Source organism: Artemia franciscana, chromosome 8 (assembly GCF_032884065.1).
Source record: "Artemia franciscana chromosome 8, ASM3288406v1, whole genome shotgun sequence".
In the NCBI taxonomy this organism is placed as follows: Eukaryota; Metazoa; Arthropoda; class Branchiopoda; order Anostraca; family Artemiidae; genus Artemia; species Artemia franciscana.
In genome coordinates this window covers 48,666,049-48,678,888 of record NC_088870.1, presented here as the reverse complement: position 1 = coordinate 48,678,888, position 12,840 = coordinate 48,666,049, and the positions used below count along the sequence as shown (strand labels likewise).

At 34.0% G+C, this 12,840-nt stretch overlaps 1 protein-coding gene across 2 annotated transcripts in view; it reads left to right on the top strand.

The window, feature by feature from the left end:
* Window positions 1–12,840, top strand: part of LOC136030515 (POU domain, class 6, transcription factor 2-like) — a 103,153-nt gene that overhangs the window by 81,764 nt on the left and 8,549 nt on the right. For both annotated transcript variants that reach the window (XM_065709543.1, XM_065709542.1), the window contains exons 5-7: window positions 4,351–4,438; window positions 7,504–7,635; window positions 10,801–11,065. In XM_065709543.1, the coding sequence (XP_065565615.1) occupies window positions 4,351–4,438; window positions 7,504–7,635; window positions 10,801–11,065 (485 nt within the window). The remainder of the gene's footprint in view (window positions 1–4,350; window positions 4,439–7,503; window positions 7,636–10,800; window positions 11,066–12,840) is intronic.

Sequence of the window (12,840 nt, the reverse complement as noted above, 5' to 3'; positions counted from 1 at the left end):
CCTGGATACGCCCTTGATCAAATAGATATAAAATTATAAATATTATAATAAATATTTATAAAATATAATATGAAATTATAAATAAATATTATAATATTATAAATTATAGATATTAAAGCAAGAACGAGTTTTTCATATCCAAAGAGCAGAATGTAAAACCCACTACAAACAGAAGTCACCCTGTATTTGAAAGAGGGGTTTGGGTAGTTTTCTGATTTAGATTTCTTAATTTAGATTTTTGGCAGCCCATGCCCGAAAAGTATTCTTCAAAACTTCTCTAAAATACTAGTTGTGTGTACCTAAGATAGAAATAATATATTTCTCCCCTCTTTGCAGCAATATCCAGCCGACATTCCCACTCGAATTTTTTCCCGGAGAGGGATTGATCGATCTCTAAGTTGTCAAGGGATGTAAAACTTAGAGGGACTATGATATGGTTCATTAGGTGATTTCAGTTGTTAGGAAGGGATGCTTTATCGATTCTTGGAAAATTCCTCTCCATTTCGCATAAAGCACGTCTACTCTGATCTGAAAAAAAATTGGTTAAATCTACCTAAGACCGATGTATTCGTGAATTAATGCTACAAAAATTTACGAAAATTGTAATACCCAAGGAAAGAAAAAAGCTATGATAATAGAATAGAGAACAAAAGCTAAGTAAAAAGAAGATTTTTGTATTCCAGCGACTTTTTTTAAACTTCCTAGTCTTACCTTTTTCCGCAAGAGTTGTTATTTTTTATAATAAAAACAAATGTGAATATCCTGGTTAATACTACTAATATTTTTATTATATTAAGGGGCGGACCTAGAGCAAAATCTTGGGGGGAGGGATATGACAAGAGCGCCAATAAGCAAAATCTTGGGGGGGGGGGAATGTGACAAGGGGGCCAATAATTGACCAAATTGACAAATTTATTTTTAAAAAAGAGTGAAAATCAGAGAGAAAAACAAGGAATGAAGGTGCCAGAAAGAATTTTGGGCCGGGGAGTCGGGGGACCGTGGCCCCCTGGATCCGCCAGTGTTATTATAAGTATTATAGGTGATCTTAAACATAACAAACGTTACGTATTTAAAACCATATAATTACTATCATTGACATTACTTCTTTTTGTCCTGACATCAGCCCCGTACACGCGTTAATTTGGCCTAGGATGGGGTTAAAAAAAGCAAATTAAATAAAAGAAAACGTGAGATTGATGGGGAATACATGCTTTTTACGAAATATTTTATCTGTATATCTAATGTGTGCATTTTTTCCGCTATTATTGAAAATTATGCCACGCAATTTTATAAATCACAAAAACTATGTTCCTTACAATTCGGAAAAAATGTTTACTATATTCAATGTATATATATATATATATATATATATATATATTATATATATATATGTCGTTGACGGGGGCAGTTACTCCCCCAATAATTTGGAAAAACTATAATTTATTAAGTAGCTTTAAAACTGTTTAAAAGCTCGTTTTAAGGGTCACATTTGCTCTTTACAATATACAATATATATATATATATATATATATATATATATATATATATATATATATATATATATATATATATATATATATATAATCGTATTGTTTATGGACTTGCCGTATAAAATAATGGGAGTAATAGTTTGACAGTATAATGCTATAAGAATGGAGATAATATGGGACCATACAATTACATTTTATATTGTCTTATGTAAATTGTATAAAAATACGATATGATCCACTGGCTTGAATACTTTAATTAAATAATTATATTTTTAGATCAGATAAGATCCGTGCGTTATTTAAAGTTTTGTTGTTACTAATCAAATGACATTTCCAAGTTTATAAAAGTACAAAAAAAAAAGTTATTCAGTCTGCAACGGCTTTGTATAAAGTCTAATTCCTTAGATATCGGTACTGGAGCGATGGAATTCAAGCCCGCTCTGTAATTGTGACCCTAATACGAGTATGTCACACGTGTCTGGTGTAAACCCAATCCGAGTATGTCCATATTTATGTCCTCTGTCTGGAGGTTTGAATGAAAGTGTACATCATTGATGTTTCAATGTGAAGATATGTGAACAAACGATTGAAGGATTGAAGTGCTTGGTAGGGAGGCTTTTGATTTTGAGTGGTTGGTGAGATTGTGTGCAGATAAATGGGTGTCAGAAATTTGGCACGATTTCTGTGTCTCGCAATGAAAATTTGAGCTAGGTTTCTGTACGATTATTTTAGGATTTTTTATATTTTTGTGTAATTGTTCTTTGTTTTATCTATTTTGCCTTGGCCTATGGGCCTCAAGCGCAAATAAATCCTATTGATTTCTATGGCCCTTAAACCATTCATAAATGCCTTATGACGACCATCTCTTTTAATACACACAAGGGAGTTCCTACAAGTTCTAATCCACAAGTTTGAATAAAGCGGCTAAGCGGCTTTCGCACTACGTACAAAATTCTCAATGCTATGTAGAAAGTATTTTATTACGTTAATATATATATATATATATATATATATATATATATATATATATATATATATATATATATATATATATATATATATATATATATATATATATATATATATATATATATATATATATATATATATATATAGCTTCGAAGACCACACTGCCTTTCCATGACGAAAATATAAACTGTATAACTGTTCACTGTCGATTAAAAAGGTTTCATCCCTATTTTGAACTGTTATACTTTCGTTATATGTATGTATATATTAATATATATATATATATATATATATATATATATATATATATATATATATATATATATATATATATATATATATATATATATATATATATATATATATATATATATATATATATATATATATATATATATATATGTGTGTGTGTGTGTGTGTGTGTGTGTGTGTGTGTGTGTGTATTTAAAGTGTTTTATTACGTAGGTAATATTACGTTGAATATAACCTTTCACAATAACCTAATGTTAAGATTCATAAAACCATCACATTCATCGTCTAACATATTAAGTAAATTATTCATACTTAAAAATGTGAAATGGAGATTGAAATTCAAGCTCTAATTAAGGATGACAGGCTTTCTATGAAAAGTTTATTAATGTATTTTCGAAGTTTATTGATTGCTCATCGAAAAATTCCATATAAGTAGACAAATTCTTCCATCAATGCCAAATTCTAAGTAGATGTCGAGTATACTTAGCAGAGATGGCGTTATAAACAAAATTTGCTCCGTACATAACATATCACAAAGTATTAAGTAGTATAATTTTGAAAGGTTATACGGCACAGCGTGACAGAACCAAGGTGAATTTGAAGTAAGAAATATTTTTAGGAAAATATTAATTTAGAGCCCGGCATTTACTGTATTACGTTTTCACGCTTTCTTCCCAGGAAAATTATTACTAAACTACTTGATAAGCTTTCCTGTAAGGGAGGAAGGAAAAAACTGGGTATTTGCCTACCCTTTTGTAATCCAAAACGTGCAAATACGTGTAACATTTAGTAAATGAATGATATTCTTCAGGTATTTCGTTTTTCAAAACACTACCTCTTCCCCCCTGGGGATTGCTTTTATTCTATCCATGTTTCTTCAGCTTTCTCTTTCTTGACAAGCACATAATATGTGTCAAATTTCAATTTTTGCTCCTCAAATTTCAGATCGCACTTGCACAAAGGAGAGGGAAATCCCCCGTCTGGAATATTCCTGGAATAATGGAAAGAATATTCCTGGAAATATTTCAGGAAGAATATTCCTGGGAATAATTTCAGGAAAGAATATTCCTGGAAATATTCAGGAATATTTCAGGAAGAATATTCCTGAGAATAATTTCAGGAAAGAATATTCCTGGAAATATTCTGGAAAAAATTCCTGGAATAATTGGAAGATGCTGCCCTGGAAAGGCTTTTTTCAAGATTTTGCACTTCCTCCCACTCTAAGCGTCATAACTGTGACACTTCTGATTTTCATTATATCCTTTCAATTTCCTTATGACTAAATATCTAAGTCTATCTAGACTCTGCCGTCTAATTTCTTACATATTTTTTTCTTTTTTTTATAGTCTCGCTACTATTAGATGCTACTATTATTATGGTTTCTTTTTTTTCTCTTCTTATCAGCCTCTTCCGCAGGTTTCTCTCAGAGAGGAGGTATTTGTTGAAACATCCAAACATGACGAATTATATGAAAAATCATGGCAACTGGAAAAAATCACGATACCAACAGACCGGTTACCGTACCGCTCTTTCTTGCCTATTTTCTATATTCATGTTACTATTGTATCAATATTTAAGAGTCAATTGATTAAGGGGTTGTCTGAAAAGTAAAATGCTTGATTTTCCCCTTATATTTTAGGTTCAGAGACCTGGGAATGGATTACCTCAACCAATATTCATAAATGGAGGGACAATCCTGTCCGGAAATTCGGATGTGCAACTTTCTGGTACCCTTTATCTTACTCATCTACAGTATTTATGATAAGAGGGTCGTTTTTTTGTGAACCCCTGATAGGTTAAAAATAAAAGACAAGCTCAAATAAAACAATAACTTTATTGCCAAAAAATTGGTACACTTATGGTTACTGTCGACATAATCAGCGAAAAAATTGAGACATTTGTCACACGCCGCAGCTTTACATTTGTCATAAGCTTTTTAATAGAATTTTCAAAAACTGAATTCACCAATGAATTCAGGGACTTGGTTTGAAGGTCCTCATTGGTTAAAAAGCGCAATGCTTCCCTCAAACTCACGTTTCGGTTCGTCAAGAAGATGAAAATCGATGGGTGCTAATTCAAGACTATGTGGCGCATGATCAAAAATGTTGTGTTGCAATTGCTCGAGAAGTCGTTGAGTTGCACCAACAGTGTGTGGATGAGCATTGCCATGGATCAGAACAACACCAGCGGCCAGCTTTCCTTTTCGTTTTTTTTAATGGCTCGACGCAAATGTAGATGAAAAAAGTAAAATTGCCACCCACCAGGATTTTGAAAAATACGGTTTTTGTATCTTCAGTAAAATGGAAAAATCCTCGTCCACAACCCCCCCCCCCACCCCCTCTATTTGTTTGTGAATCGGCACCCTTGTTTACTTAATTTCTATGTAATTTTTATAGAAAGAAGTTTAATAAGTTTCACATGAAACACCAGGGAAATTACTGTTTCCAATAATTTCTCGATTATTCGTTTAAATTTTTTGTTTGTTTTAGAATTTTTATTCTTCGTCTATAGAATTATTTGTTTTCATATATCTTTGATGTATATATTTATTTTATTTTTCTTCCTTTGGAGTTTCATTTTTCCATTGAGAGTAATTTTTGTTTTTTTTTAAACCTCAATTCGTCTTCTTCCCCCTCGAGAGTCGAGATCTTGGATTTAAATATTTAAATTTATGCATCAACACTTTTTGTGCTTTAAGATTAATTTTCCGGTATGTTTTCTTATAAATTTTAGATTATAATTTTATTAAGTTTATAAAATTTATTAATTATTATATTTATATAATTTTATTTATTAAGTTTATTAAATTAAGATTATAATTTTACAAGTCGGACAGAAATTTCAGGGGGGGGGTCAAACCCCCCAACTCATCTCCCCCTGGATAGGCCTTATAAAATTCTCAGAGTAATAGTTATTCCCTCAAACATCTTAAACACGTTGTTGTTGCTGTCAGGTAAATTCTGACAAAAGGAGAAAGGCTCTTTTGTTTGGCGACAACAATACATCATAGTCATAAGCAAAGTTATATAGTTTTAGTTTTGGTTCCATGATTGTAGATTTATATCATAGTCCTAGTATATAGGACTATACCTAGTATATACATTTATGATAAAGTATACTCTCGGTGCTCTTTTTCTTTTATGTAGTCTTGCTAATCAGAAATAAATTCGCTAAATCAGAAATAATTCACTATTTAGGTTGTTATTGAAAGGTAATTTTTCAGTAATTAAGAACTTATATTTGAAGTTAACACACTTTTCGTACTAAATTAAGGTTTGTTTGGAAAAAGTTGGAACTAGTAATACTTTTGTTTTGAAATATTTTCATTAGTTTTTCACTTTCTTATAAAAAAATCACTGACCAAGCTATTGTAATAGTAATTAATATCGATTAGCGGCAGTCCCACCTTGGGAAGTATGGGTGGGGTCAAAGGTCAGTATTTATCCTTTGGCTGGGAGTTAAAATTATGTAATTGATTTCTTAGACCATACTACTTTTCCATTTAAAAAAAATAAAGAGAAAAAAAAACATGTTTAATTTGAATAAAGCAGTGAAAAAAAAACAAGAAAAAAACAACAACAAAACCTTACACAATGAAGCATCCGAATGTTCTGGATCAACGTTCGAGAACCTTTTTGAACGGAAAAAAGCTTTTTTCAGCGGAAAAGAGCTTGGTTAAACCATCTAAATATTACTCTGCATAATATGAAGTAAGAATTGTTTTCTAACCGCAAGCTGTCTAAATACTTTACCACCGCCCCTCTCCCCCTTAATGTGCAAATATTTAGCCCAAATTATATATTTTATCTAGTCTGTCAGTTCTCTTTGTTTTGTCTTAGGCTAAACAGAAAGAAACTAACGAAAAAACGGTTCTATAATGCGTTAATGAATGAACACTTGACCGGTAAGGGCTATATTATACAAGTACCCAAACGACAACTAAAACAAGAGAAAAAAAGAACAAAACAGCCAAAAAATATAACTCAAATCCAAAATACTCGGATTCCTTTATTATTTAGTTTTTTTGTTCTTTCTTGTGTTTTTGTTGCACTATTTTATTTACATTAAACCTGTTTTTCTTTATTTAATTTTTGTGAAAATTTAAATGTCCTAAAGATTATAGCCATATCAGCACAAAATAATCCCACTTCCTCGTCAGGGGTATGAAAGATCCCTTTCCAATTCCAATGGAAACTGAATAATGTATGCATAAAGAGCATACACTAAAGGGAGGGGGATGATTTTGTGCTAATATGGCTATAATCTTATTTTGAACTTTTATTTTGAACATTATCTACCGCCTAAAAGTTATCAAGCCTACATCACCTGTCAAGATTTCCCCAAACTCTCCGAGCCCTACTTTTAAAGACTTGGTTTTGACTTGAATACTTTGAAAAAAAGATTGGTCCAAACTCAAGAAAAATTGGGGGGAGCTAAAGCTAAGTATTCATCCTTTGGCAGGGAGTAAAAAACTAAATGCTTCTCTTTATGGACTCGTTTTTCAGTTTCCATAGGAGAGGGATATTTCAGACCGGTTACGAGTGAGGAATTATTATTTGATGATATAGCTGTAATCTTATTTTGAACTAGAGGGGGTATGTGGAACTTCTAAACCTATTATGATACTTATTTAAATACTTAAACTACGGCCAGGGTCGTATCCAGAATTTTTTCGAGGGATTTACAAAAGTTTTTTGGTTGGAGAGGGGTTAAGATTTTTTAATTCCGAACACCCTACCCCTCCCTTCCTGCATACGGCCTTGTCTAGGGTTATAATATGTTTTTCTTTCAGGCCAAATGCTTCCTTTAGCTCAAACCGATGGTAATACTCAACCTTTCATGGTAGTTGCCCCAAACCCAGCAGTGCAGCAGGTCATGATGGCCCCTCCCCCATCTCAGTCTCCTGATTCTACGGAAGACTTAGGTAAGTTTCCACAAAAAATTATAGCTTTTTTGCGAAGCAAAAAGTTAAGGGTATGACAAACACTAGTCTAACAACTCTTTGCAACTCAAAGGTACCTGAGGCCAAGACAACATAATAATTTGTCAGTGTCTTGGCTATATTTAAGATAAAAGAGTCACCATCTCTTGAAGAAGAAGGCCTTGCGACTGGCAGTTTTGAATCGATATCCCAAAAGCTGCTAAGCAAGAGTGGTGTCGATTGATCCGGCAATATAGGCACGTAAGAATTTATCTCTGAAGGAAAGGAAAAATGCTGCTGCTAATTTTACTATAAAGTATATTTAGGACCGTTCTTTTTTCGTTCAATATTCGGTTTATCAAGCTAGCAAAATTACCGCACACAAAAAAGCACGAAACATAGATACAAAAAAATATTGCCACAAAAAAATATACCACAGTCCTTAAAAACATTCTACAATGGTGTATTTGTACCATTGATGCTAGCACCTGCCCAATATGTTGCATATAAAAATATACCACAATCCCTAAAAACATTCTACAAAAATGCGTTGCCCAACGCTCTTTTGTGCGTTGGGCAACAAAACATATTGGGCAACAAAACTTGCCCAATATGTGGTATATAAAAATATACCAAAGTTCCTAAAAACATTCGATAAAGGTGCATTTGTACCATTGATGCTAGCCCCCGCCCAGAATAGGATCTCAGAGCCAGTAAAAGCTTCTATTAGTGAAAAGCCAGGTCTTGGTATTCACTTATAGGCCATCTCTTCCCTCTGGCCTTCCGCCTCAGTGAAAGGGACCCCCTGATTCTTGGTTAGTGAATCAAAATTCTAGCCGCTAAAATATTATGATATAACGATGTATATATGAATATATAGTGATATATTATATAGTGATGATCTTGTTAATGTTATGGAATATCATTAATGCTAAATGAAAGACAAAGATCAGTCTTCAGCTTTGCATTACCCACTTCTTTAATTATTTACAAATAATTACAAATCACGAAAATATAACAGTTCAAAATAGGGATGAAATCTCTTAATCGACAGTGAAACAACTATAAAATTTTCAACTGGATATTTCGGACACATATACCGTGTCCATCATCAGCAGTGGAACTCTGATGCATCAGCAGATGGACACTATATATGTGTCCGAAATATCCAGTTGAAAATTTTATAGTTGTTTCACTGTCAAATAAAAGATTTCATCCCTATTTTAAGCTGTTATACTTTCGTCATGGAAAGGCAGTGTAGTCTTCTAAGTTATCTATTACAAATTAACTATTGTAGCTGGAGGTTCTGACCGATTAATTCCGATTAATTCTGACCGATTAATTCTGATTAAATTCTGACCGATTAATTAATGTGTACCGATCAATTCCTATCCCAGTTGTTTTAAAGGGTAGTTAAATCATGATTATAATAATTGAAGTTTCACAGGCCTATGTAATTCCTGCTCCTTGCTTTAGTTGCTTAAGTTTCTCAAGAGGAAAGGGTCTGATTTCCCTACCCTGCATGTATTATACACTTTCCAACCTAAGAATTCTAATTCATCAGTATTTTTTTGTCCTTACTGAAATTTAATGAGTCCTTGTAGACTGTAACGTAAATATTGATGTTTGTAAATTCGGAATTCGAATATCGGTATTTAAATAATTTTTACATTCCAATTATCAAACAGTTCGTGGTAACGAACTGTAGTAAGGAGCGACCCGGCTCAATAGTAACCAAAACTCTAAAAATTTTGATACCAATAGCTACATCAAAAGAATCGCATTTTAATGCTGATTTTAAATATATAAGTTTAATCAAGTTTAGTCTTACCCATCAAAAGTTACGAGCCTGATAAAATTTGCGTTATTTTAGAAAATAGGGGAAACACCCCCTAACAGTCATAGAATCGTAACGAAAATCACACCATCAGATTCAGCGTATCAGAGAACACTATTGTAGAAATTTCAAGCTCCTATCTACAAAAATGTGGAATTTTGTATTTTTTTGCCAGAAGGTAGATCACGGATGCGTGTTTATTTGTTTGTTTGTTTTTTTTTTTTTCCAGGGGTGATCGTATCGACCCAGTTGTCCTATTTAAAAAAAGAAACAATGAAAAAATAAATATGAAAAAGTTTTTTTTTCAGCTGGAAGTAAGGAGCAGCTTTAAAACTTCAAACGAATAGAAATTATTACCCATATGAGGGGCTCACCTCCTCCTAATACCTTGCTCTTTACGCTAAAGTATTTTTAGTAATGTCAACTATTTATTCTACAGCTTTTGTGATTCAGGGGTCATTCTTAATGAATTGGGACAAAATTTAAGATTTAGTGTAAAGAGAGAGGTACTAACGAGGGGGCGAACCCTCTCATATATGTAATAAAAACATGAGAATAAAAAATTCTTTACGTAAGCTAATTTATAAGTTACGTATATCTTTAACTAATAAAACGATTCGTAAAAAATTAAAAGTTCTAGTTGCCTTTTTAATTAACCAAAAAATTGGAAGGCAACTAGGCTTCCTCCCCCGCTCTTTTTTTCTCAAAATCATTCGATCAAAATTATGAGAAAGCCATTTAGCCAAAAAATATATGCAAATTTCGTTTTAATTATTCCTCTGCGGAGACCCAAAATCAAAACATGCATTGATTCAAAAACGTTCAGAAATTAAATAAAAAAACAAGTTTTTCAACTGAAAGTAAGGAGCGACATTAAAACTTAAAACGAACAGAAATTACTTCGTATATGAAAGGGGCTGCTTCCTCATCAACGCCCCGCTCTTTACGCTAAAGTTTTTTTACTGTTTTAAAAAGAAGAGTTAAGAGAAAGAGTCAAACTTTAGCGTAAAGAGCGAGGCGTTGAGGAGGAAAAGCCCCTTTAATATACGAAGTAATTTCTGTTCGTTTTAAGTTTTAATGTCGCTCCTTACTTTCATTTAAAAAAACTTGTTTTTTTATTTAATCTGAAAAAAGAATTATGTCCGGTGGTAAAGGCAACCGAAAAGAAGCCCCCTACCCTATTGTCATCCTGCAAGCAGATTAATTACTTCTCTACTAAATTGTCCACAACGAAAATATATAGTTAAAATAAAAAATATGAAATACAAAAAAAAAGTATCAAAATGAAAATGCAAATTAAAAATGTTTGACGTGAGATCTCGCCTTTTCAGGTCAGCCTACGATAAACCAGACAAATGCTCATATAGTAGATGGTGTTGATCTCGAAGAAATCAAAGAGTTTGCAAAAGCCTTTAAAATGAGGCGCATGTCACTTGGATTAACTCAAACCCAAGTCGGACAAGCATTAAGTGCTGCTGCAGGTCCTGCTTATAGTCAGTCTGCTATCTGCCGTTTTGAAAGACTGGATATAACACCCAAAAGTGCGCAGAAGATAAGACCAGTGCTGGAGAAGTGGATGAAGGAAGCAGAAGAAAAGTAAGTCCCCTAATCTCCTTGACTCTGGCTGCTCATGTCTACGCAACATGAACTTACACCAGTGTTTGAAGAACCGTGTTTGTTATAATGTCTGCTAAACGGGTCTTCAACCCTGTTTAAGAACCGGGTTTGTTATAATGAACCAGTTTTTCTCTTTCTTCTTATTGGACATTGCCTGCAAAATATTATTTCTGAGATAAATTTAAGTTTTTTTTAGCCAGTTATTTGTTTTGGGACGGGGGTCAGTAGTGTGACTCTATATGCTTAGTCAAAGTCGACCCCGCTCTAAATGAGAACCTGGAGAAATCTAGGGAAGAAAAGTAGGAAGGGTGTGCGAAAGCAAAGGCTGGCTGGCACCATCCCTCATTACGCTTCTTGACTGAGGGGCCACCAAAAGGAGATCAGAACCTCCGGCTTGGGCCTTAAGGGTCATTTACACTTCCTGACTTGCGTTCATGCAGTGAAACCTAAAATTACTACCTCAGGAGGAAAATGTCTTTGAAAATAGTGTATATCTAACTGACTCACGATCTGCACGAATTGATTCAGCGAAAAAAAGCTTACCATAGATCAGGGGTTTCCAAACTATGGCCCGCAGGCGACATCCGGCCCGCCACATGATTTTGTCCGGCCCGCCAAACAAATCCCCGTGTGGTGGCCTTGAAAAAAAATATCGTACGACTGGCATCGCGGAATTATTCAAAGCTGGGGCTGTTGACTGGTGGCACTCAGGTGGCTCAGCCCAAGTCAGTATCCCTCTCTCGATTGTGTGAATGACAGATACTAGTACTGGTAGGTATGTGTTGTGCATTATAACCAATCAGTTGTGTATAACCGTATATTGAAGGGGTGGAGGGCGAGTGGAGCTTCGTTGTATTCTATGCGGTTATGTGAGATAGAGCGTGGGGTGAGTGAACTGAGGTGTTGACAGGGTTCGATCGCTGATGCCGTGTTGCGAACAGTGTTGTCATCGGCTGCGTGGTGTGTGGTTAGGGTGCTTTCGCACTACGAGCAGAGCCGAGCGGAAAAGAGCTCAGTGACACGGTTGGGCATTCACATTTAGGCAGAGTGGCGGTCTTCACAACGAACCATTCGCTATGGAGAATTTTGTGTGCTTTTTAACACCACATACAAGCTGTTTTTCCTGTAGAATTTATTTAATTTATTTTACCTCAAAATAAATTAACAAGCTGTTTTCAGTAAGAAAAAATCTGAAAATGAAACTTCAACTAGAGCTAGTTACAAAGTTGCCTCTGTGTTGGCAAAAAAAGGAAAACCTTTCACTGATGGTAGTATCGTAAAAGTGTATAGTGGAAGCAGCAGGAGAGGTATGTTCAGAAAAAGTAAACCTCTTCAAAATGATAAGTCTTGGGTCAAATACTGTTGCTCGTAGAATTGAACATTTAGGAGGCGACATACTTCGGCAAAATAAAGGAAAAAACAAAAAGCTTTTGCTGGAATTCTCTTGCTTTGGATGAATCAACTGATGTGTGATACCTATCAGCTCTTAGTATTCATTCGTAGTGTTGATAGTGAATTTAATGTGACCCAAGAATCAGCATCAGTTCACAGCACGCACAGCACAAATACTGGAAAAGCTATTTTCAATGAAGTAAGTAAAACTATAACAGAATATAACCTGGAATGGAAACAAGTGCAGTGTGTGACAATTGATGGAGGAAAGAATATGTCTGGGACAAAACGGGGTTCGGTTGGACAAATTACAACTGCTTGCGAGGTTGGAGGATTCTCAAATCCATTTTTTCTGCATTGCC